This window comes from Salmo trutta, chromosome 8 (assembly GCF_901001165.1).
Source record: "Salmo trutta chromosome 8, fSalTru1.1, whole genome shotgun sequence".
In the NCBI taxonomy this organism is placed as follows: Eukaryota; Metazoa; Chordata; class Actinopteri; order Salmoniformes; family Salmonidae; genus Salmo; species Salmo trutta.
The window spans coordinates 47,230,795-47,254,787 of record NC_042964.1 but is presented as its reverse complement, the minus strand read 5'-3'; the positions used below and the strand labels follow the sequence as shown (position 1 = coordinate 47,254,787).

Sequence of the window (23,993 nt, the reverse complement as noted above, 5' to 3'; positions counted from 1 at the left end):
ATCATGTTGAATGGATGTTTTCTCTTCCTAATGATACCATTGCAGACTATGACATTGTATTTTGTTTAGCCCTGTCCATTTTCTGTGATCCATGAAATCTGAAATCAGGCAGGAGGCCATTGTTCTCTGTCAACTCACAGAATATACCAACCCACACCAACGTCATAATAACCACTAACCCATGAATACCTTGGCATTTGCTAGACCTAACCAAAGATGGTGTATAAATTAAGATAATTCACTCAGGCCTTTTACCATTGAAAAAAAAGGTCAGTTCTGGTCTACTTAAAGGACCCCCTGCCATACTAGATTTGTTTGAATAGGACACTATTTCGACATAATTTCCTGTCCTAGAGAGGAAATTCACATTTAGAATGATGACGGCTACTTATACATATTCACAAATTGGGTTTAGGGATTTCCATGTGGAGATGATAAACATCAACAAATAGGACTCTGACAGCTCTCAGTGTAGCTACCGGCTGGGCACATTGAACCAACGTGGAATAGACGCTGAATTTATGTCGTGCCCAGTGTCTCACGTCCTGACGATAGAAAGCTGTTATTTTCTATGGTAGAGTAGGTCAGTGCCGTGACAGGGTTTGTTTCTAGTTTAGATTTTCTATGTTGTTATGTTCTAGTTGTGTATTTCTATGTTGGGCTTTGTTTGGGATGATCTCCAATTAGAGGCAGCTGGTCATCGTTGTCTCTAATTGGAGATCATACTTAAGTAGTTGTTTTTCCCACCTGGGTTGGTGGGAGATTGATTTTGAGTAAGTGCATGTGGTAATGCTTCGTCACGGTTTGTTATTGTGTTCATCCAGTTTATTTTGGATGTATTGCAGAGTTTCACAGTTTAATAAAGAATATGTGGAACGATACACACGCTGCGCTTTGGTCCGCTCCTTCATCGTTCAACAACCGTGACACAGTGGGTACCTAGAATGCTGACCTCAGTGTAGTTAGATAGCTATCTTGCTAACCTTATCTAGCTAATGTTATCTGTTGCTGTTATAATTATTTTTTTTACAACACTTTATGAAAAAAATTGTCTGGTTCTGGAGCTGGATAAGTCATAAGCATTGATTTAGGCCAAACTTTGCCACAGATGGACACCGCTGGCCTATCTTTGACTTCGCCATCTATTGTTATCTCAAGTTTTGGCATCTTTAATAAATTGTGGCCGCGAATCCACCATAGAAATAGTTAGAAAGAATAAGATGAAGCTCTACATTGTAATGGACCTTTGGTAGGTAGGCTGCTGGCAGGCTTCAGCTGCAGTACAGCAAAGCCAAGTCAGCCCGTGCTCAAATCAAATCAATTTTTTTTTGTCGCATGTGCCGAATACAAAGGATGGTGAGAATACTGCGGATGTTTAATGCTTGAACAAAATTGTAAAAACACACCCAGCTATAAACCTGTTAACGTTTCATGCTCAGCACCTTAAGAATGCCAATACATTATAAGCTCTTTATCTCAGAGGTAGGACCACATGAGCTGATAAGGAAATAATCCAGGCCCAACTCTAGTAATAACCTCAAACTATGGCCCAGAGTTTTTCCTGGTCAAGTCACATGGTAGGAAAAACGTCTAGCCCTCAGATTGCATCCCAATAATCTCTCCTTTCTCCTGAAGTGTGCACTCATTCACTACTCCCCCACCCTCCGCAGAAAGTGGATGCTTCTGTTTTTTTACAGTATTTTCAACCAAACTTCCATTTTCAGTGAAAGGCATCTTTCTATGCTATATGTTATTAGGTTACTACTCCCCACAAATATAAGAGCATTGGTGTAGGATTGGTCTTGAGGGAATTTCTTATAAAAGTAATTTCCTGTCAAATCCATGAAGGGTAGTCAACTAGTGCACACTTTGGGAAAAAGGAGTGCTTATTGGGAAGCAACCATAGGCTGAGTATGGAGAAGGCATGAATTTCATCACATAGAGAAACTACTGTCTATTTAATTATGCATTCCGTCATCAGCCCATTGGTGTAGCCTGGATTTCCAATGTTAAGCATCTTGACAGAGCCAGGTCTGTGTAGAAGACCACCAGTTTGGTGTTGGGATTTGACTGAACTGAACTATGGGATTTGATAGCCTGGTTAGCCTGCTTGCTGCGGTGATATGGGCAGAGAGATATATTTAGTGAGGGGGGGTGGGGGGGTACTGAGCCCCCCCGTGTGTAGGATCAAGGTTAGCCACCCCCCTGGACAGAGAATACCCTGGCATGATATTGGGCTCAACCTACATCAGCTGTTCACTAAAGACAGAGCTGGTGTTGCCATTGTTACAACCTGTGAAACTCACTGTCAAAAGGCAGACTGGCTTTAACAGGTCACATCACGTCCTATATAAAGGTTGTTGTGTTCTTAGATGATTCCCATGCCAGAGACTGGTTTGGTTCCCTTTTGGAATCTCAATATGTAAAAAAATAAAAAATAAACAAATTGTCACATACACAAGATAGGTGCAGTGAAATGTGTTGTTTTACAGGTTCAGCAGTACAGCACCCTTGGAGCAAATTAGGGTTAAGTGCCTTGCTCAAGCACACATTGACAGATGTTTCACCTTGTCAGCTCACGTATTCCAACTTTTCAGTTACTGACCCAACGCTCTAACCTCTAGGCTACCTGCCACCAAAGCATTGGAACACATTTTTAACAAACTGTTTCAGAGTATCTGTAGAAAGTGTATTCTGGGCGGGGCTGGACATGAACCAGGGGGGTATACTACAAAGCAAGATCAATGAGTTAGCCAGCTCACTTTGATAAACAACCTGAAACAACTAATGATTTTCGAATTCAAGCTAATTGGCTGTTGAATCAATTAGACCATGCCCATTTCAAACTTGTCCAAAGTTATTTCAGAATACTAAGGCAACTGGTAAGTTAGCTCATTGATTCTGCTTTGTAGTATAGCCCTTAGGAGAGCATCATCTTATTTCAGGAAAATGGCAAAACACAGGTGATAATAAGCCTAGGACTCATGAACAGAACAGGTTATGGCTGCGGTGATGGCCTGTCCTCGCAACTCCTCCTGTGTGTGTGTTTGTTTGTGTGTGTTTGTCTCCCTTCCTTCACCTCTGTATCCTTTTGACTCCACTTTCCATCGTTTGATCAGATTTACAAGCATAGGCACATTACAGAGGCACCTACGGGGCAACATATTGAGTCGTCAGTACCTATCAGAAATCATAACGACAGCAGAAGTGCATGTTGAAAAAGTCTCAGATAGCTGTGTGTGTGTGTGTGTGTGTGTGTGTGTGTGTGTGTGTGTGTGTGTGTGTGTGTGTGTGTGTGTGTGTGTGTGTCGGGTTGCTGCAGAAATAGCCAGCCCACCTGCTGGGGATCACTGAGGGAGTGATGACAGAACATTTGTCTCCACCCCCTTCGGACATTGTTGTCCCTCCTGTACCCCTGTTCCTGTCCCTCGTACCCCTGTTCCATCCGAGAGGGGGGTATCAGCTCTACACCACACCCTCTCGGTCCTTATTGCGTAGATAAAGCCTAGTGCACTACTTTTGACCAATGCCCTGGTCAAAAGCAGTGCACTATAAATAGGCTGCCATTTTGGACACAACCCATGTACAGTATAGGCCAGGGGAAGCATGTGGAATGTCTGGAGGAGAAGTTGAACAGTTATGTGGCATATTACTGGTGACAAGAGGGACATGCCTGTCCCTGTTGTCATAACTACATGTTTTATTATCTGGAGAGGGAGGCCGGGGGAGACAAGATCACAGGAAGCTCTATCCACATAGAATACCAGCTCCAGAACATTGGACCTAGCAATACTTCAGATATACCAATTATTAAAGTTGAGGACAACTTTACAATCCTATTGGAACTATGAATGTCAGTGTTTTGCTGCATATTATAAACTGGGTGGTTCGAGCCCTGAATGGTGATTGGCTGACAGCTGTGATATATCAGACTGTATACTACACGTATGACAAAACATTTGTTTTTACTGCTGTAATTATGTTGGTAACCAGTTTATAATATCAATAAGGCACCTCGGGGGTTTATTTCTTAAATATCACATCTCACTTTTGCATATATCACAATAACAGGCTCTGACAAGTGCCTGAAATAGCCATGGAAAACATTCAGAAGCCTTCTGATTTGTTGTCCCTGATTAACCACTAATAAAACATCAAATAAAAAATGCTTCAACTACTGTACATTGTCACAGCAGCCTATTAAGATACACAGGTAAGTGCCAAAATAAAAGAAACACTTGAGTAAATGAGGGTTCTGGCGGCTCTGTTATGATGTGGAGTGCATTTTCCTGGCATGGAAAATCATTTTATACAATTAATACACAGCTATTCTGAGTGATCACCTTCAACCTATGGTGAATCATGTCTATCCTGATGGGAGTGGAGCCCCCATCCACAGGGCACGAGTGGTCACTGAATGGTTTGATGAGCATGAAAACCATGTAAACCATATGCCATGGCTGTCTCAGTCACCAGAGCTCAACCCAATGGAACATTTATGGGAGATTCTGGAGCGGCACCTGAGACAGTGTTTTCCACCACCATCCACAAAACACCAAATGATGGAATTTCTTGTTCCAGACACTTGTAGAATCTATGACAAGGTGCATTGAAGATGTTCTGGCTCGTGGTGACCAACACCCTATTAAGACACTTTATGTTGGTGTTTCCAGTATTTCGGCAGTTACCTGTATTTTAGTAATGATAATCAAAATCACAACAACCAATATACACGTATTCTTTTCATTTCAAGACAAGATTATCACTTTCATGGGCTTTAATGAGAACATAAACCACACAAGTGAAACAGAGTATGTATCCACCAAAGCAACAAAATAACCCAAACAACATGACTCTGTTAATTTTCAGTGTTCCATAGGAACAAGGGCTTTTTGCAAAAGGCAGCGAGAGGAATTCACAGAAGTTTTCAGACAATGCCATTAAGGCATTGGTCATGATTTATTATTGCATTTTGACCTGCATTGTCACAATGTCACCGGAGGTTATATTTCATCCCTGGTGTCCAGCCAGCCCATTCTTGCAGGACTCTGGTGCTAGGCTATATCTGTTGTCCACCGCTGCCAAGCCCTGCCCAGCCCTGCCCAGCCCCACATAAAAGAGAAAATCACCCCCATTGTCTCAGATCCCTCTGTTGTTTGAGTGAGACAGAGAGAGAGTACTGTACCCGACCCGACTGTGGTCCACCCTATTCCAGGTAATACTCATTTGGGGTGGGGATTCTGGGATTCAGAATCAAACTTAAGTATTTATTAAGTAAATTACTTAATAATTTATTTAGTTTACTTAATAATGACTTAAGTGAATGGTGTCCTTTTGTTGGTGTTGTCAGTGATTTGAAATGATCTGAGAGTTTCAGGCTGATCAGGTAATTCAACAAAGTTGAAAAAAAGGTGCCCTAATTGAATTGCCTGGATCGGATTTCAAAATCAAATTTTCTCTCTCCAACCAAGGTTTTCATAATGGCTGATGAGTAAGTATTGTTATCTGGGACAATAGGTCGGCTTGACTGTTAATTAATTATGCATATAGCTCCCTTCAAGTACGTTTTTTTAATTAATACCACTTTAATGATTATGTATAGCTCAATCTCAGTGTGTTATGTTTAAAAATACATCATATTATCTGTTGTAAATATACTTAGCCTAAACCTTATTAGAACGAAGTGGACCTATTGTCTTGAGATGACAAGCCATTTGAGTCTTACAGCAGCATGTTGTAGCCTAAGTAATAATGTATGTAATGTAAGTATATAATAACTGCTTTTGGGAGTATGATATGTGTGTTCTACCTATTGTCTTGAGATGACAAGCCATTTGAGTCTTACAGCAGCATGTTGTAGGCCCTAGTTATAATGTATGTAATGTAAGTATATAATAACTGCTTTTGGGAGTATGATATGTGTGTTCTACCTATTGTCTTGAGATGACAAGCCATTTGAGTCTTACAGCAGCATGTTGTAGCCTAAGTAATAATGTATGTAATGTAAGTATATAATAACTGCTTTTGGGAGTATGATATGTGTGTTCTACCTATTGTCTTGAGATGACAAGCCATTTGAGTCTTACAGTAGCAGCATGTTGTAGGCCCTAGTTATAATGTTATAATGTATGTATGTTAGAATAACTGCTTCTGAGGGTATGATACGTCCGTTCTACCTGATTGTGGATCTCTTGCAACTTACATTCTCTTGCAAATGACACAGATTGACTCTGTTAAGCTGCCAGTTAGCCATACACTGAGCTAAAACTGAGGGGATGCTACAATGCTATATGTGGCAGAATGGCTTTTTCCTGTAGTGTCCTTGCCCTAATCCATGGGTGAAATGATGATGGGGCTTGGGGACAAGGCTGCAACTGTCTGTCTGTCTGTCTGTCTGTCTGTCTGTCTGTCTGTCTGTCTGTCTGTCTGTCTGTCTGTCTGTCTGTCTGTCTGTCTGTCTGTCTGTCTGTCTGTCTCCTATTACAATGTAATGTACCTCCAGCAGGTTACAAATTGTTTTTCTTTTTACTAATGCTATTTTTTACTTATGTGTCTCCCTTGTCTTTTTGTGCCCATAAACCTGGTCAAATTTAAGTGAGGTAAGTCTTTTAATGTTTATAAATTCACCATCATCACGATCATCATCATCATGACCTTCGTCATCATCATCGTATTAGATTTAGGACAGGAAAATTCTTCATTCTATTTTGACTTGTCTGTTATACCAAGCATTTCTTTCAAGTCTAGTTGAATCTTACATGCAATTTTGATCAAAGTCCAATCAATCAAGAGATACGTTTTTCAGGCTACCTCTCATAGAAGTGTGTATACTTCGATCATTTTGAACGATTTCCTGACATGTCCCCTCTGTCCCTATAGGAGCAAGACAAACCCAGACCAATGAATCCCAAGTTAATTGACAAGGTGAGCTAGAACCAGAACTAGAGACAGCCCTGGTTCAACAGTGTTAATCCCTATATAGAGAGGGAACACATTGTCCCAAGGTTGCCACTTCAGTCTTATCGGTTTTTGTCAGCTATCAAGGGCCCACATAGCTGAATGTTTTTTGAGTGACCATATTCCGACTAAACTGTAACTGGCTCCCTGTATGGATGAACTTAGGCTATAAAGAGAGTAAAACATTTGCTCAATGGAGAATCTCTATTGAAAGAGTTTTTCATTCTGGGACTAGTTGTGTCCAGGAACAGACCCATTTGTAGGTCATTGCTTTAGGTCCATAGTATATTTGTTGTGAGTGGCAGTTGTGTGACCACCTAAACCCTTTTGGGAAACACAAAAATGTCCCAATAAAAGAATAGGTCAGCGATCTTGACAAAATCGATTTTCACTTTCAAGTAGACAGCATTGGGCACACATTTGCAATAACATTGTGTCCTTTTCCCAACAGCCGAAGTCGAAGATTACGGCTTCGCGTAAGCTCTCCCTGAAGGTAAATTACCATGCATTATGTTAACAATTACAACTAAGTCATTCTTTATTATGGATACAGCTGTAGTGACACCGTGAAGCATGGAGGACGACTAACTACTGCATGGTGGTATTAGACTGGGTCCTCCACCTCTGGCCCACCCCTGGAATGACGGATCTTTATCTCGTCCAATCAGATCATGCTGCTCACCAGGGCGATGGAGCAGCTGGAACAGGAGTCGCAGGACAGGGATGAGGAGAAACTGAGCTACTTGGGAGAGCGACTGCCCCCCCTGCAGCTCTCTGGACTGTCATTGGCTGAGCTACAGGTGAGAGACAAGAGAGTCAGCCAATTGAGGGAGCAATACGACTGGGCCAAACTAGTGGGCCAACCAGAAAGCAAAACAATGAGACTGTAACTGAACAACACTCAAGTAAATATTCCAGCATGGTTATTCTGTCACATATACAGTACCAGTCAAAGGTTTGGACACACCTACTTATTCAAGGGGTTTTCTTTCTCTTGACTAATTTCTACATTGTAGAATAATAGTAAAGACCTCAAAACTATGAAATAACACACTTGAAATCATGTAGTAACCAAAAAAGTGTTAAACAAATGAAAATATATTTTAGATTCTTCAAAGTAAGCACCCCTTGTATTGATGACAGCTTTGCACACTCTTGGCATTCTCTCAACTAGCTTCATCTGGAATGCTTTTCCAACAGTCTTGAAGGAGTTCCCACATATGCTGAGCATTTGTTGTATGCTTTTCATTCACTCTGCGGTACAACTCATCCCAAACCATCTCAATTGGGTTGAGGTCATGGGATAACGAATCGCTGCAGAATGCTCAGGTAGCCATGCTGGTTAAGTGTGCTTTGAATTCTACATAAATCACAGACAGTGTCACCAGAAAAGCACCCCCACACCATCACACCTCCTCCTCCATGCTTCACGGTGGGAACCACACATATGGAGATCAACCATTCACCTTCTCTGCGTCTCACAAAGACATGGCGGTTGGAACCAAAAATCTAAAATTTGGACTCATCAGACCAAAGGACAGATTTCCACCAGTCTAATGTCCATTGCTTGTGTTTATTGGGCCAAGCAAGTCTCTTCTTATTATTGGTGTCCTTTAGTAGTGGTTTCTTTGCAGCAATTCTACCATGAAGGTCAGATTCACACAGTCTCCTCTGAACAGTTGATATTGAGATGTGTCTGTTACTTGAACTCTGTGAAGCATTTATTTGGACTGCAATTTCTGAGGCTGGTAACTCTAACTTATTCTCTGCAGCAGAGGTAACTCTGGGTCTTTCTTTCCTGTGGCGGTCCTCATGAGAGCCAGTTTCATCATAGCGCTTGATGGTTTTTGCTACTGCACTTGAAGAAACTTTTAAAGTTCTTGAAATTTTCCGAATTGACTGACCTTCATGTCTTAAAGTAATGATAGACTGTCATTTCTCTTTGTTTATTTGAGCTGTTCTTACCGTAATATGTACTTGGTCTTTTACCAAATAGGGCTATCTTCTGTATACCACCCCTACCTTTTCACAACACCACAACTGATTGGCTCAAATGTATTAAGAAGGTAAGATATTCCAGAAATTACCTTTAAACAAGGCACACCTGTTACTTACATTTACATTTAAGTCATTTAGCAGACGCTCTTATCCAGAGCGACTTACAAATTGGTGCATTCACCTTATGATATCCAGTGGAACAACCACTTTACAATAGTGCATCTAAATCTTTTAGGGGGGGGGGTTAGAAGGATTGCTTTATCCTATCCTAGGTATTCCTTAAAGAGGTGGGGTTTCAGGTGTCTCCGGAAGGTGGTGATTGACTCCGCTGTCCTGGCGTCGTGAGGGAGCTTGTTCCACCATAGGGGTGCCAGAGCAGCGAACAGTTTTGACTGGGCTAAGCGGGAACTGTGCTTTCTCAGAGGTAGGGGGGCCAGCAGGCCAGAGGAGGATGAACGCAGTGCCCTCGTTTGGGTGTAGGGACTGATCAGAGCCTGAAGGTACGGAGGTGCCGTTCCCCTCACGGCTCCGTAGGCAAGCACCATGGTCTTGTAGCGGATGCGAGCTTCAACTGGAAGCCAGTGGAGAGAGCGGAGGAGCGGGGTGACGTGAGAGAACTTGGGAAGATTGAATACCAGACGGGCTGCGGCGTTCTGGATGAGTTGTAGGGGTTTAATGGCACAGGCAGGGAGCCCAGCCAACAGCGAGTTGCAGTAATCCAGACGGGAGATGACAAGTGCCTGGATTAGGACCTGCACCGCTTCCTGTGTGAGGCAGGGTCGTACTCTGCGAATGTTGTAGAGCGTGAACCTACAGGATCGGGTAACCGCCTTGATGTTAGTGGAGAACGACAGGGTGTTGTCCAGGGTCACGCCAAGGTTCTTAGCACTCTGGGAGGAGGACACAATGGAGTTGTCAACCGTGATGGCGAGATCATGGAACGGGCCGTCCTTCCCCGGGAGGAAAAGCAGCTCCGTCTTGCCGAGGTTCAGCTTGAGGTGGTGATCCGTCATCCACACTGATATGTCTTCTGGTTATCAGAAGGGGGAAAGGAGAAGATGAATTGTGTGTCGTCTGCATAGCAATGATAGGAGAGACCATGTGAGGATACGACAGAGCCAAGTGACTTGGTGTATAGCAAGAATAGGAGAGGGCCTAGAACAGAGCCCTGGGGGACACCAGTGGTGAGAGCACGTGGTGCGGAGACAGATTCTCGCCACGCTACCTGGTAGGAGCGACCTGTCAGGTAGGACGCAATCCAAGCGTGGGCCGCGCCGGAGATGCCCAACTCGGAGAGGGTGGAGAGGAGGATCTGGTGGTTCACAGTATCAAAGGCAGCAGATAGGTCTAAAAGGATGAGAGCAGAGGAGAGAGAGTTAGCTTTAGCAGTGCGGAGAGCCTCCGTGACACAGAGAAGAGCAGTCTCAGTTGAATGACCAGTCTTGAAACCTGACTGATTTGGATCAAGAAGGTCATTCTGAGAGAGATAGCAAGAGAGCTGGCCAAGGACGGCACGTTCAAGAGTTTTGGAGAGAAAAGAAAGAAGGGATACTGGTCTGTAGTTGTTGACATCAGAGGGATCAAGTGTAGGTTTTTTCAGAAGGGGTGCAACTCTCGCTCTCTTGAAGACGGAAGGGACGTAGCCAGCGGTTAAGGATGAGTTGATGAGCAAGGTGAGGTAAGGGAGAAGGTCTCCGGAAATGGTCTGGAGAAGAGAGGAGGGGATAGGGTCAAGCGGGCAGGTTGTTGGGCGGCCGGCCGTCACAAGACGCGAGATTTCATCTGGAGAGAGAGGGGAGAAAGAGGTCAAAGCACAGGGTAGGGCAGTGTGAGCAGGACCAGCGGTGTCGTTTGACTTAACAAACGAGGATCGGATGTCGTCGACCTTCTTTTCAAAATGGTTGACGAAGTCATCCGCAGAGAGGGAGGAGGGGGGGGAGGAGGATTCAGGAGGGAGGAGAAGGTGGCAAAGAGTTTCCTAGGGTTAGAGGCAGATCCTTGGAATTTAGAGTGGTAGAAAGGGGCTTTAGCAGCAGAAACAGAAGAGGAAAATGTAGAGAGGAGGGAGTGAAAGGATGCCAGGTCCGCAGGGAGGCGAGTTTTCCTCCATTTCCGCTCGGCTGCCCGGAGCCCTGTTCTGTGAGCTCGCAATGAGTCGTCGAGCCACGGAACAGGAGGGGAGGACCGAGCCGGCCTGGAGGATAGGGGACATAGAGAGTCAAAAGATGCAGAAAGGGAGGAGAGGAGGGTTGAGGAGGCAGAATCAGGAGATAGGTTGAAGAAGGTTTGAGCAGAGGGAAGAGATGATATGATGGAAGAGGAGAGAGTAGCGGGAGAGAGAGAGCGAAGGTTGCGACAGCGCAATACCATCCGAGTAGGGGCAGAGTGAGAAGTGTTGGAGGAGAGCGAGAGGGAAAAGGATACAAGGTAGTGGTTGGAGACTTGGAGGGGAGTTGCAATGAGATTAGTGGAAGAACAGCATCTAGTAAAGATGAGGTCAAGCGTATTGCCTGCCTTGTGAGTAGGGGGGGAAGGTGAGAGGGTGAGGTCAAAAGAGGAGAGGAGTGAAAAGAAGGAGGCAGAGAGGAATGAGTCAAAGGTAGACGTGGGGAGGTTAAAGTCACCCAGAACTGTGAGAGGTGAGCCATCCTCAGGAAAGGAACTTATCAAGGCGTCAAGCTCATTGATGAACTCTCCAAGGGAACCTCGAGGGCGATAAATGATAAGGATGTTAAGCTTGAAAGGGCTGGTAACTGTGACAGCATGGAATTCAAAGGAGGAGATAGACAGATGGGTCAGGGGAGAAAGAGAGAATGTCCACTTGGGAGAGATGAGGATTCCAGTGCCACCACCCCGCTGGCCAGATGCTCTCGGGGTATGCGAGGAGAGAGCAGACGAGGAGAGAGCAGTAGGAGTAGCAGTGTTATCTGTGGTAATCCATGTTTCCGCCAGCGCCAAGAAGTCGAGGGACTGGAGGGTAGCATAGGCTGAGATGAACTCTGCCTGATTGGCCGTGGACCGGCAGTTCCAGAGGCTGTCGGAGACCTGGAACTCCACGTGGGTTGTGCGCGCGGGGGCCACCAGGTTAGAGTGGCAGCGGCAACGCGGTGTGAAGCGTTTGTATGGCCTGTGCAGAGGGGAGAGAACAGGGATAGACAGACACATAGTTGACAGGCTACAGAAGAGGCTTCGCTAATGCAAAGGAGATTGGAATGACAAGTGGACTACACGTCTCGAATGTTCAGAAAGTTAAGCTTACGTTGCATAAATCTTATTGACTAAAATGACTAAAATGATACAGTACTGCTGGCTGGTGAAGTAGGCTAGCTAGCAGTGGCTGCGTTGTTGACTTTGTTTGAAAGTGTAGCTGGCTAGGTAACCTCGATAGTTTCAGTACTACACCTTTATCATGATACAAAGGCAACTATGTAGCTAGCTAACATAACACTAATCAAGACTTTCCTTTGTAATGTATTTAGTTTCTACAATGCTGCTCGTCGGTAAAAGTTGGCTAGGTTTGGAAAATGGCGTCGCGGAGGACGAAAATAGCTGGCTAGCTAACCTCGATAATTACTCTAAACTACACAATTATCAAACTATGACAAAGACAACTATGTAGCTAGGTAACACTACACTAATCAAATCGTTCCGTTGTAATGTATTAGTTTCTACAGTGCTGCTAGTCGGTAAAGGTTGGCTAGCTAGCAGTGTTTACTAAGTTAGGAGAACGGCGTCGCGGCGGACGAAAATAGCTGGCTAGCTAACCCCGATAATTACTCTAAAACTACACAATTATCTTAGATACAAAGACAGCAAAGACAACTATGTAGCTAGCTAACACTACACTAATCAAATCGTTCCGTTGTAATGTATTAGTTTCTACAGTGCTGCTAGTCGGTAGAAGTTGGCTAGCTAGCAGTGTTGACTAAGTTTGGAGAACGGCGTCGCGGAGGACGAAAATAGCTGGCTAGCTAACCCCGATAATTACTCTAAAACTACACAATTATCTTAGATACAAAGACAGCAAAGACAACTATGTAGCTAGGTAACACTACACTAATCAAATCGTTCCGTTGTAATGTATTAGTTTCTACAGTGCTGCTAGTTGGTAGAAGTTGGCTAGCTAGCAGTGAAATGCATTCCAAGTAACTACCTCATGAAGCTGGTTGAGAGAATGCCAAGAGTGTGCAAAGCTGTCATCAAGGCAAAGGGTGGCTACTGAAGAATCTCAAATATAAAATAAGATATATTTTGATTTGTTTAACACTTTTTTGGTTACTACATGATTCCATATGTGTTATTTCATACTTTGACGTCTTCACTACTATTCTACAATGAAGAAAATAGTAAAAAATAAAGAAAACCTTTGAATGAGTAAGTTTGTCCAAACTTTTCACTGGTACTGCATCTCAATAAGATTGATTCTTCACTCTTAGACAAAGGAACCCAAAATAGTTATTTGGCTGTCCCCATAGAAGAAACCTTTGTGGTTTCCAGGTAGAACCCTTTTTGGTTCCAAGTAGAACCCTTTTTGGGTTCCATGTAGGGCCCTCTGTGGAAAGGGTTTTACATGGAATCTGAAAGTGTTCTACCAGGAACCAAAAAGGGTTCTTCAAAGGATTCTCTCCTATGAGGACAGCCGAAGAACCCTTTTAGGTTCTAGATATCACCTTTTTTTGTGTATGATATTTAATCTTAGTGTGTTTATCTATTTTCTTCAGGACCTATGCAAGCAGCTCCATGGAAAGATAGATGTGGTAGATGAGGAGAGATACGATTGTGAGGCCAAAGTGACCAAGCACAATAAAGACGTAAGTCTTCGGCCCTTTGGGTGAGATGTTATCCTCAGGTCCTGCCTCTTGTGGTGCCAACAAATGGGTGTTAGTCTCAGTGTTGCAGCTGGGTCAGGGCCAAATCAATGGTCAGTGACAGTTCCTGGGGTTGGCCCTGGCCGGGATTCGAACCCAGGTCCAGCAAGTATCAAACCAACACTTTTTGAAGAGGTTGCTAGGTGTTGGCTTAAGGTTTCTATAATATTTAATAGTAGATTTCGATGAAATCTACAGATCCATGAGTTGAAGCTGAAGGTGCAAGACTTAGGAGGGAAATTTAAGAAGCCCGCCCTGAGGAAGGTGCGCGTCTCTGCAGACGAGATGATGAGAGCTTTGCTGGGAACCAAACACAAAGGCTCTATGGACCTCAGGTCCAACCTCAAGTCTGTCAAGAAGGAAGACACCAACAAGGACAAAGACAAGGTAACTGGGACTTGGGCCATTTACAAATACTTTACCAATGCATCCTTCCTTTCTCCTGAACCTTGAAGTTAGCTCACCTTGAAATTTAAAACCTCTCTGGCACTAGTAAGCACTGGCTTGTACGGAGATGGCATGGTACTAGAAACCATGCTACTGTGGACCGCCGAGCATTTGCATCTAATGGTTAAACTGAGAGTAACTGCGACCATAACGTTAGCTTATTATAGTAGCTAGCTAGCTAATCAAACACAAGTTAGCATAGCGCTACTCATTGTTTGTTTTCCCTCTACACATTGTATGGGGATAGGTTGTAATGTGGCCACCTGAGACAACTCTCCACGAATACAAGGAAGCTAAAGCTAGTTAAACGCTGATGTCTGACAACACAGTGTTTGTTCCCCTTCCCTCTCAGGTGCTCACGTCTGAGGTGACCGACTGGCGTAAGAATGTGGAGGCCATGTCTGGCATGGAGGGCCGCAAGAAGATGTTCGACGCATCTGGTGGCCAATAAGCCATGCTACAGCCTTGGGACGGGAACGACTCACAGGACATGGTCCAGAGAGGAGGAAGAGGAGGAGGAGGAGCTGTGTAGTCCCTGAAAGTGCCCCGCCACACACCCTACCGCAGTACATAGGCAGCATGGGGTTAAATTGTGAGGAGTCCAGTGCTGAGCAGTCCATTAGAGGGATTTGTAGTTTTGTAAAACAGGTTGTAGTTCTCTGCTGGAGTGGGAGGGTTTCTATAAGAGTTTTACAGAGCCTGCGATTTCTTTCAGTTACTACTTACCAAATATTTGACAACCCTGTATTAACTTGTTTTGGAACCCAACCCAATATAAACAGTATACCACAAAGCCCTCAGATGAGACTGTATAAGGTAGTCTTGGAAACCCAAAACAAAAATTTTGCATAATTGCGTCAAATGCTCAATTAAATTATGGGGAGAGATGTATGAGATAAGATACTAACAAGACTAGCGAAGTCTCCACCTTTTAAATGGAAACTCTCAGCTAAAGCACCATCTTCACCCAATCCTGATACGTCCAAATAACCAGTGAGGGAAAAGCACCAGAACTACTGCTCCTCCTTAGTCGTCGTTACGATAACATTTATGTTCCGTAATCTGCGTTTACAAAGCACATGAAGATGTGAACTACCTAAACACGATGAGGTTACATAAAAGTTAAGTGAATGATTGGAGTAATGTAGAATAGTGAAGTCATCATAGTCCTCCACTGAGTCAAGCCTTTAGGCTGATAGTCTTAAAGAAATAGGAAAGGCTTGAGGCTGATGAACGTTTCCAGTTGTCAATATCATGATGATTTCCTATCTAATTAAGCAACATGTTGCTCTCTTGGACTCGGACTCCCTCAGGGCTGATGTCAATGGTAAAACAGCATGATTTAACCCCTCGCTGACATCCTCGCACATGATCTCTCCACCCTGTCATTGACCACTTAGCCTATCACGCTGGGAAAGTTAACCACTTCTTGAAAAGCTGTGTGTGGTGCATATCTCACTATTGCTATTTATTATGGAAGATTAGATGTATGTGTCTTTTATTTATGGCATTATAAAAAATGAATCACCAAAGGATGTCATTGGTTTGTTATGCGAACTCACATCAGTGTCTATTTTCTATTGTCTGGTACTCAGGGATCTAATAGAGGCATGTATGACCATGGGTAGCAGCGTAAAGGGATAGTTCACCCAAATTACAAAATTACATGTTGTTTTCATTACCCTGTAAGAAGTCTATAGACACGGTATGACAGCAATCTATGCTTTTGTTTCCAAATGCTAACATTCTAGTTTTGTGGCACAAATCACATTCAAGTCATGGTACCTATATTAGCGTTTTTCGCGCATCATATGCAGCTCATCTATAAGTGACTTTGTTGAGCTAGACAATTCATTTCAGATACTTTAGGATGATTTGGACATGATGCGCTAAAAATGCTAATATGGGTACCATGATTTAGGATTTGTGCCACAATGCTAAAATATTTACATTTGAAATAAGTGCCAGGGAATCTAAACCAAAGCATGGATTGCAGTCATAACTTGTTCATAGGTCACTTACAGGGTTTGGAAACCAATATGTCATTTTTTTGTAATTTGGGTGAACTATCCCTTTAACGGTGTTGATGGATTTGGCAAACGATAGATTGACAATGCAATTGAAAAACAGGGGGTTGGGGGATACTAGGGGTTATTCATCTGCTACTTTGTAAACTTCAAATGGAAGTTTCCGACAGGCGAGGGAAAAACACTTTCACATTGACCTTCAGTCAAAAGGTTGTGTTCCAGCAGCGCAGTGTTTCATGTCCCACGAACCACATCAATATGATGTAGTAGTGAGCTTCTGGATGACCTGGCCAAAGGCTTTATCAGCACTGTCTTACACCCACTGTTGGACCGCTTCAGTCTTCTAAAGCTAAGGAATAGGAATGGAATGTAAGAAACTCTATCCCTCAACTCACAATTACAGCGTAACGTCTGGTAGATTATTGGACACACGAGACAGCAACACCAGCCTGATAAGAAGCAGAAACAATTTGTGGGTGTTGTGAGTTCAGTTGTCAACAGATGGTGAATCTTAAAGCCTGTCCCCCTGCATCAAACCCTCAGTCACCTTGTATTTTTAGCTCTGTTGTTCTCTGAGTCTAATCCGACCTTGGAAACAAACACTGAAGCTGGAGATCATCATTCACTTTATTGGCCTGCGTGGGTCGCCTGGCTGTTGTCACCCAGACACAGTCATGCCGAGTATGAGAGACACCCAGGCCAATAATAGCCAGAGGCCCGCTGGTGAGAGGGAAGTGTTGACAGGTTCATGTCAGTCAGTGTGGCGTCAGGTGTGTGTGAGTGTTCGTCCCCCTGTTCAGTGTCTATTCAGAAAGGCACACATCAGACCTCTATGAAGGTTCACCAGTGTGTGGGAGTGTTTGTCCCCCTGTTCAGTGTCTATTCAGAAAGGCACACATCAGACCTCTATGAAGGTTCACCAGTGTGTGGGAGTGTTTGTCCCCCTGTTCAGTGTCTATTCAGAAAGGCACACATCAGACCTCTATGAAGGTTCACCAGTGTGTGTGTGTGCCACCCAGGGGACCTACCGGTGCCAGCCAGTGTGTGTGTGTGTGGTGGTTGGTGTTCATGTAGATAAGCTGATAAGTAAAGTAGTTGTCTGTCCTTCCACTAACCTTTGGGAAGAAGATACAGTAGTAGTTTCCAACACAGCCCTAAATGAACAATACCCACAAATCAAATCAAGCTTTATTTATACAGCACATTTCAGACATGGAATGCAATGCAATGTGCTTCACAGGACAAAAACTAAAGAATTACAATAAAAACTGAACAACTAAAAAGCACCCTAAGGAAAAGCAAAGTTAAAAAGGTGTGTTTTAAGACCTCTTTTAAATATGTCCAGTTTCGGCCCGCCTCAGGTTCTCTAGCAGGCTATTCTAGAGGCTGGGGGCATAGTAACAGATTTCTGCCTCTCCATGCCTCCTGGTCCTAGGCTTTGGGAGAGTTAAAAGGCCAGTGCCAGAGGACCTGAGGGACCTACTAGGTTCATAACTTAAAAGCATGTCTGACATGTACTTGGGTGCACAATCGTGGATTGATTTAAAAACCAATAGAAGAATCTTCAAATGAATTCTAAAATTCACAGGCAGCCAGTGCAGAGACCTTAAAACCGGTGTAATGTGTGCTCTCCGTCTGGTCTTGGTCAGTACCCGTGCTGCAGCATTCTGTATGTTTTGGAGTTGACCAATGGCTTTCTTGGGTGGAGAAGACAGGAGAGCATTACAGTAGTTGAGCATGCTTGTAATAAAAAGCACAAGCCGCATACATGGGTTTTAGAACCAGAGACATACCACATCAAATTCAAAATTAAAAGGAAAAAACAAGTCCCAACCACTTACATACGGTGTAACAGATTCACATGAAACTGCAGTCCATTGCTGGGGCAACTGGATGGCAGCAAGTCAACAGTAGTAACTGCAGTCCATTGCCGGGGCAACTGGATGGCAGCAAGTCAACAGTAGTAACTGCAGTCCATTGCTGGGTCCACTGGATGGCAGCCAGTCAACAGTAGTAACTGTAGTCCATTGCTGGGGCAACTGGATGGCAGCAAGTCAACAGTAGTAACTGCAGTCCATTGCCGGGACCACTAGATGGCAGCAAGTCAACAGTAGTAACTGGGACAACTGTATCCACTTAGGCTGGTAGGCTCTCAGTGTGTGCTTTTACTCAAGCCGGATTCCAAGCTAAAAACAACTGACTTCTGTGAAATGAAGAAAGAACAGACAAGTTAGCCAGATCTTTACTTGCACAGTGATAGTCATACATTGATGTTGTCACACACGCGTCAGGTAGAAGAGAGAGCAGTAGTCGATGTGAGGTCACTCAGATGAATGCTCACCGCTAGTCTGTGTGGGAGATTAAGCCAGTGAAACAGGCCTCAAGGCCAACGTCTGGCCGAGACAAGGCACCAGAAAAGACAGAAGTGTGTGTGTGTGTGTGTGTGTGTGTGTGTGTGTGTGTGTGGGCTGAAAGTGAGAGCAGCAATGAATGGATAAGCTCCACGCTGACATTGTTGATATAATGGCGTAGGTGTCACTTTGGACAATGACTGATCGACTCAACACCCCTCAAAAAAACAGCACTTTATGTGAGTCACTATGGAAACACTTGAAACATGATAAACAGCATTGTCTTACGTCAATTTGGCGTCACTCCTACGCGACGCTCGTCCCTCAACCCACAGCGCAGCCGGAAACGTGTCTGACGTAAGACAATGCATAAACAGTTGACGTATGCTTTCTGCTCCCAGCTGCCCTCCTTCCTATTGATTCCTATGAGGGTCAAGGGACTTGTTCTCCTTGTCACTCCGAGGTAGGCCTGAGAGAGCAGAGCACAGAACATCCCATCTATTCACCCTTCTTGTGCCAAGTATGAGATCATTGACTTACTTAAGGTGTGCATTCACTCTAGATATTGTGGCAGGCAGCCTGACTTTCTACTGTATCGCTCTCTCTCTCTCTCTCTCTCTCTCTCTCTCTCTCTCTCTCTCTCTCTCTCTCTCTCTCTCTCTCTCTCTCTCTCTCTCTCTCTCTCTCTCTCTCTCTCTCTCTCTCTCTCTCTCTCTCTCTCTCTCTCTCTCTCTCTCTCTCCTGCTCTGAGGCATTCTCTATCCATGATTAAGTGGAGGGTTGAATTAATTTGAGGTGGCAAGGTCTATTGGATTGTAGACGCGTTGTCCTTTCGTTCAGACGGTGATAAAAGGGGAATATCTAAGGTCACTCATGTGGTAGGTTCCCCTGACAACTCTGTAAATATCATTCAAATGTAGCAATTTACTGTAGTGCCAAACTTAATTGTGGCGCTGTTATTAAATCAAAGAATGGTATATGCCAATGAAGCAAAAATTCTGTTGTCAATTTAGCTTCTAATTAGTTTAAAAGAAAACAGTAATTTTGGGCCCAAAAAAATGTCCCCTTCATCCCTCTCTATGGTCATGAGCGACGGACGGAAATTTGATCTGTTCAACTGTCACCATGGAAACCATAAATATGACTTTAAAAGGTCTACATCTCACACTCACTGTAGCTGCAAACACGTTCTAGTCATCCATAATTCCATACTCATCTCCTATGGAATGTAAAAGCAACGTGGCCAAACATTCACGGCACAGTCTGGGGAGACATCCTTCATTCAGTACGACAACATGGCATACAAATATACCCTCTTGACGGACATATGACACTTCACTGATACAAATGTCTTTTACACAGATTGCTGTGTGCTCTCACGTGTGTGTGTGTGTGTGTGTGTGTGTGTGTGTGTGTGTGTGTGTGTGTGTGTGTGTGTGTGTGTGGGTGGGTGTGTGTGTGTGTGTGTGTGTGTGTGTGTGTGTGTGTGTGTGTGTGTCTGTTTGTGTGTGTATTTGTGTGTCTGTGTGTGTCGGTGTGTATCTGTCTGTCTGTCTGTGTCTGTGCACTCTACAAGGATCGAAGAGAGAAACCGGATTTCCACAAAAGTGTGAGGGGAAGAAGTGGAGCCTGACAATAAACAATGACTTGCTGATCTCCCAAGGCCCCTCAGTTCATTTCACCCATGGAATTACCCAAGAGGAGGGGAAGAATGAGTGATTTACTCTGCCATGAACGAACACACTGGGGCAGACTGGAGTGTTTGTGTGTGTGCATGCCTGTCTCTCTCTCTCTCTGTGTGTGTGTGTGTGTGTGTTTAGTTGTCACTGTATTACACTAAGCAGATGTGATTTGATGATGTTGAAATGGTGCTGGAATAGTGGAGGCAGCTCCTGTTTTCATTGCGACTTCTGGTAACTCCCTGTGGTTCTAAATCAGTAGTTGTTTAGTGGTCCGAAAACGTCGGAAACATTAACTTGCTTGACTATGCTGTAGATCTTGTAACTGTCTGTTACCTCTACATGCAATATGCTTTATGGACTTCACTGGACAGAGGTTGCTATCCGGTTTTGTGCTAAAACACAAGTGTGGTTGAACTTATTCTGCCACTGTGTCTTTTTATTGTCTCAGCCTTTAGGTCTATTCACCCACGTGCCGGTCCTGCAAAGCTGTACTATTTTAAAGAATTATACACCGAAATGCCCAACTTTAGTAAAACTCCCCAAAAGTGTTGCGTGGCTAGAGGTTAAAAATGCATGTAGGTGTCACGACCGTCGTATGAATAATTGGACCAAGGCGCAGCGTGAGTAGAGTTCCACATTTTAATGATAGTGAAACTTCCAAAACAACAAAGATATAACGATCGTGAAATATGTTGCGCACATAGGCAATCATACAAAACAAATCAATATCCCACATCGCAGGTGGGAAAAAGGAAACACTAAGTATGATCCCCAATTAGAGGTAACGATTATCAGCTGCCTCCAATTGGGAACCATACACACACACCAACATAGAAATATAATACCTAGAAACCCCCCTAGTCACGCCCTGACCTAAAACACCATAGAGGGGCGTGACAGAAGGAGACCTCCACGGACTGGGATTAGGTAGCCATGTTGGAGTGTTAATTGGATTCCCAACGAGGTTGCGAATCTCTTTCACCTCTAGTGACTAGTTTCCGCCGAGATGTCTGGAAACATGCTCCTGGGGAAGAGATGGACCTTTAGCTCACTCCCCTAAATGAGTTTGGAATTCACCGCTGCTAATCCTTTTGACCTAACACTCGAGGGGTTAACTGCTTCCTGTTCTGACTCAAGCTGAATCACTGTGCTGGTGTTAAAATGTATTTTTCACTGGCCTCTGGGCATTGATAGAGAGAGAGTTTGGCCAAGTGCTTGGCAACTAAGGTATGCACTAATGCTACAAATGCCAATTTATAATACAATATACAGTATGTCATTAAGCAGCTGCTTTTATCTAATGAGACTTAGTCATGCATGCATACATTTCACTTACGCGTGGTCCTGGGAAACGAACCCACTATCCTGGCATTAATTTGACAAAAACACTAATTTGATGCAAATGCTAATTTGACACGAACGCAAATTTGACACAATATGGTATAAACGGTATTCACAAAACAGAAAGGTGAGTAAACAGCATGATTTCCCCTCCACTGTCCTACATCCCTTGTCTACTGTAATGTCATTTTATTCCAAGGGGAAGACCATAGAGGACACTAGAGATTTTCTGTGGAGGCTTTATATACTGTATATATACAGTACCAGTCAAAAGTTTGGACACACGTACTCATTCAAGGGTTTTTCTTTCTTTTTACTATTTTCTACACTGTAAAACAATGAAATAACATATGGAATTATGTAGTAACCAAAAAAGTGTTAAACAAAATCAAAATATATTTTAGATTCTTCAAAGTAGCCACCCTTTGCCTTGATGACAGCTTTGCACACACTTGGCATTCTCTCAACCAGCTTTACCTGGAATTACTTTCCAACAGTCTTGAAGGAGTTCCCACATATGCTGAGCAATTGTTGGCTGCGTTTCATTCACTTTGCGGTCCAATTCATCCCAAACAATGTCAATTGGGTTGAGGTTGGGTGATTGTAGAGGCCAGGTCATCTGATGCAGCACTCCATCACTCCCCTTCTTGTTCAAATAGCCCTTACACAGCCTGGAGGTGTGTTGGGTCATTGTCCTGTTGAAAAACAAATGATAGTCCCACTAAGCGCACAAATGGTGTATCGCTGCAGAATGATGTGGTAGTCATGCTGGTTAAGTGTGCCTTGAATTCTGAATAAATCACTGACAGTGTTACCAGCAAAGCACCCCCACACCATCACACCTCCTCCTCCATGCTTCACAGTGGGAGGCACACATGCGGAGATCATCCGTTCACCTACTCTGCATCTCACAAAGACACATCGGTTCGAACCAAAAATCTCAAATTTGGACTCATGAGACCAAAGGACAGATTTCCTCCAGTCTAATGTACATTGATCGTGTTTCTTGGCCCAAGCAAGTCTCTTCTTATTATTGGTTTCCTTTAGTAGGGATTTCTTTGCAGCAATTTGACCATGAAGGCCTGATTCATGCAGTCTCCTCTGAACAGTTGATGTTGAGATGTGTCTGTTACTTGAACTCTGTGAAGGATTTATTTGGACTGCAACTCTAATGAACTTATCCTCTGCAGCAGAGATAACTCTGGGTCTTCCTTTCCTGTGCCGGTCCTCATGACAGCCAGTTTCATCATAGCACTTGATGGTTTTTGCGACTCCACTTGAAAAAAATCTGGATTGATTGAACTTCATGTCTTACTTGAGCTGTTCTTGCCATAATATGAACTTGTTATTTTACCAAATAGAGCTATATTATGTATACCACCCCTACCTTGTCACAACACAACTGATTCAAATGTATTAAGAAGGAAAGAAATTCTACAAATCAACACCTGTTCATTGAAATGCATTCCAGGTGACTACCTCATGAAGCTGGTTGAGAGAATGCCAAAATTGTGCAAAGCTGTCATCAAGGTATAGGGCGACTACTTTGAAGAATCTGAAATCCAAAATATATTTTGATTTGTTCAAAACTTTTTTGGTTACTACATGATTCCATATGTGTTATTTCATAGTGTTGATGTCTTCACTATTATTCTACAATGTAGAAAATAGTAAAAATAAAGAAAACCCTGGAATGAGTAGATGTGTCCAAACTTTTGACTGGTACTGTATATTGGATTGTAATGTTTTCCACCAGGTCCTCCAACCAGAGGAGGGGGTGGAATGGGCAATAAAAAAAGACACAAAAAGGTGGGGATCATAAATGATGCAAGTAATGATGGGGCAACACTTTATTTTAAGTGTCTGTAATAAACCATTTATAATGCAGTTTGCTCACCATTTATAATCATTACTCCATTTGTACATTTTAGTAAACTAGTTATTCATACACACACACACACACACACACACACACACACACACACACACACACACACACACACACACACACACACACACACACACACACACACACACACACAAACACACACACACACACACACACACACACACACAAACACAAACAGAAATTGCACTGCACTCAAAACATTTATAAAGTATTTATAAAGCATAAATAGCGCTCCCTTAGATTAGGGGCTGCAAAAATATTTGACTAATAATTAATAAATGTTTATAAATGTGGGAGTAATGATTAATAATTGGTTAACACACCACAAGCTGAATCACTGTGCTGGTGTTAAAATGTCTTGCTCACTTCTCACTGGCCTCTGGGCGTTGACGGAGAGTTTGGCCAAGTCTCAA

The 23,993-nt window shown here is 43.4% G+C and overlaps 1 protein-coding gene across 2 annotated transcripts; it reads left to right on the top strand.

Moving 5' to 3' along the window:
- The first annotated feature begins 5,099 nt into the window (after window positions 1-5,099).
- Window positions 5,100-15,802, top strand: LOC115199121 (troponin I, slow skeletal muscle). Of its 2 annotated transcripts, XM_029761700.1 has the most exons (9): window positions 5,102-5,215; window positions 5,472-5,491; window positions 6,596-6,599; window positions 6,880-6,924; window positions 7,409-7,450; window positions 7,626-7,757; window positions 13,677-13,766; window positions 14,022-14,210; window positions 14,623-15,802. In XM_029761700.1, exons 2-9 carry the CDS (start codon window positions 5,481-5,483, stop codon window positions 14,719-14,721), a joined length of 612 nt encoding a protein of 203 aa, XP_029617560.1. In that variant the 5' UTR covers window positions 5,102-5,215; window positions 5,472-5,480; the 3' UTR covers window positions 14,722-15,802. The 2 variants fall into 2 exon arrangements, with proteins under 2 accessions (XP_029617561.1, XP_029617560.1); XM_029761701.1 differs by lacking the exon at window positions 5,472-5,491 and having other exon boundaries at window positions 5,100-5,215.
- Window positions 15,803-23,993: the final 8,191 nt, after the last annotated feature.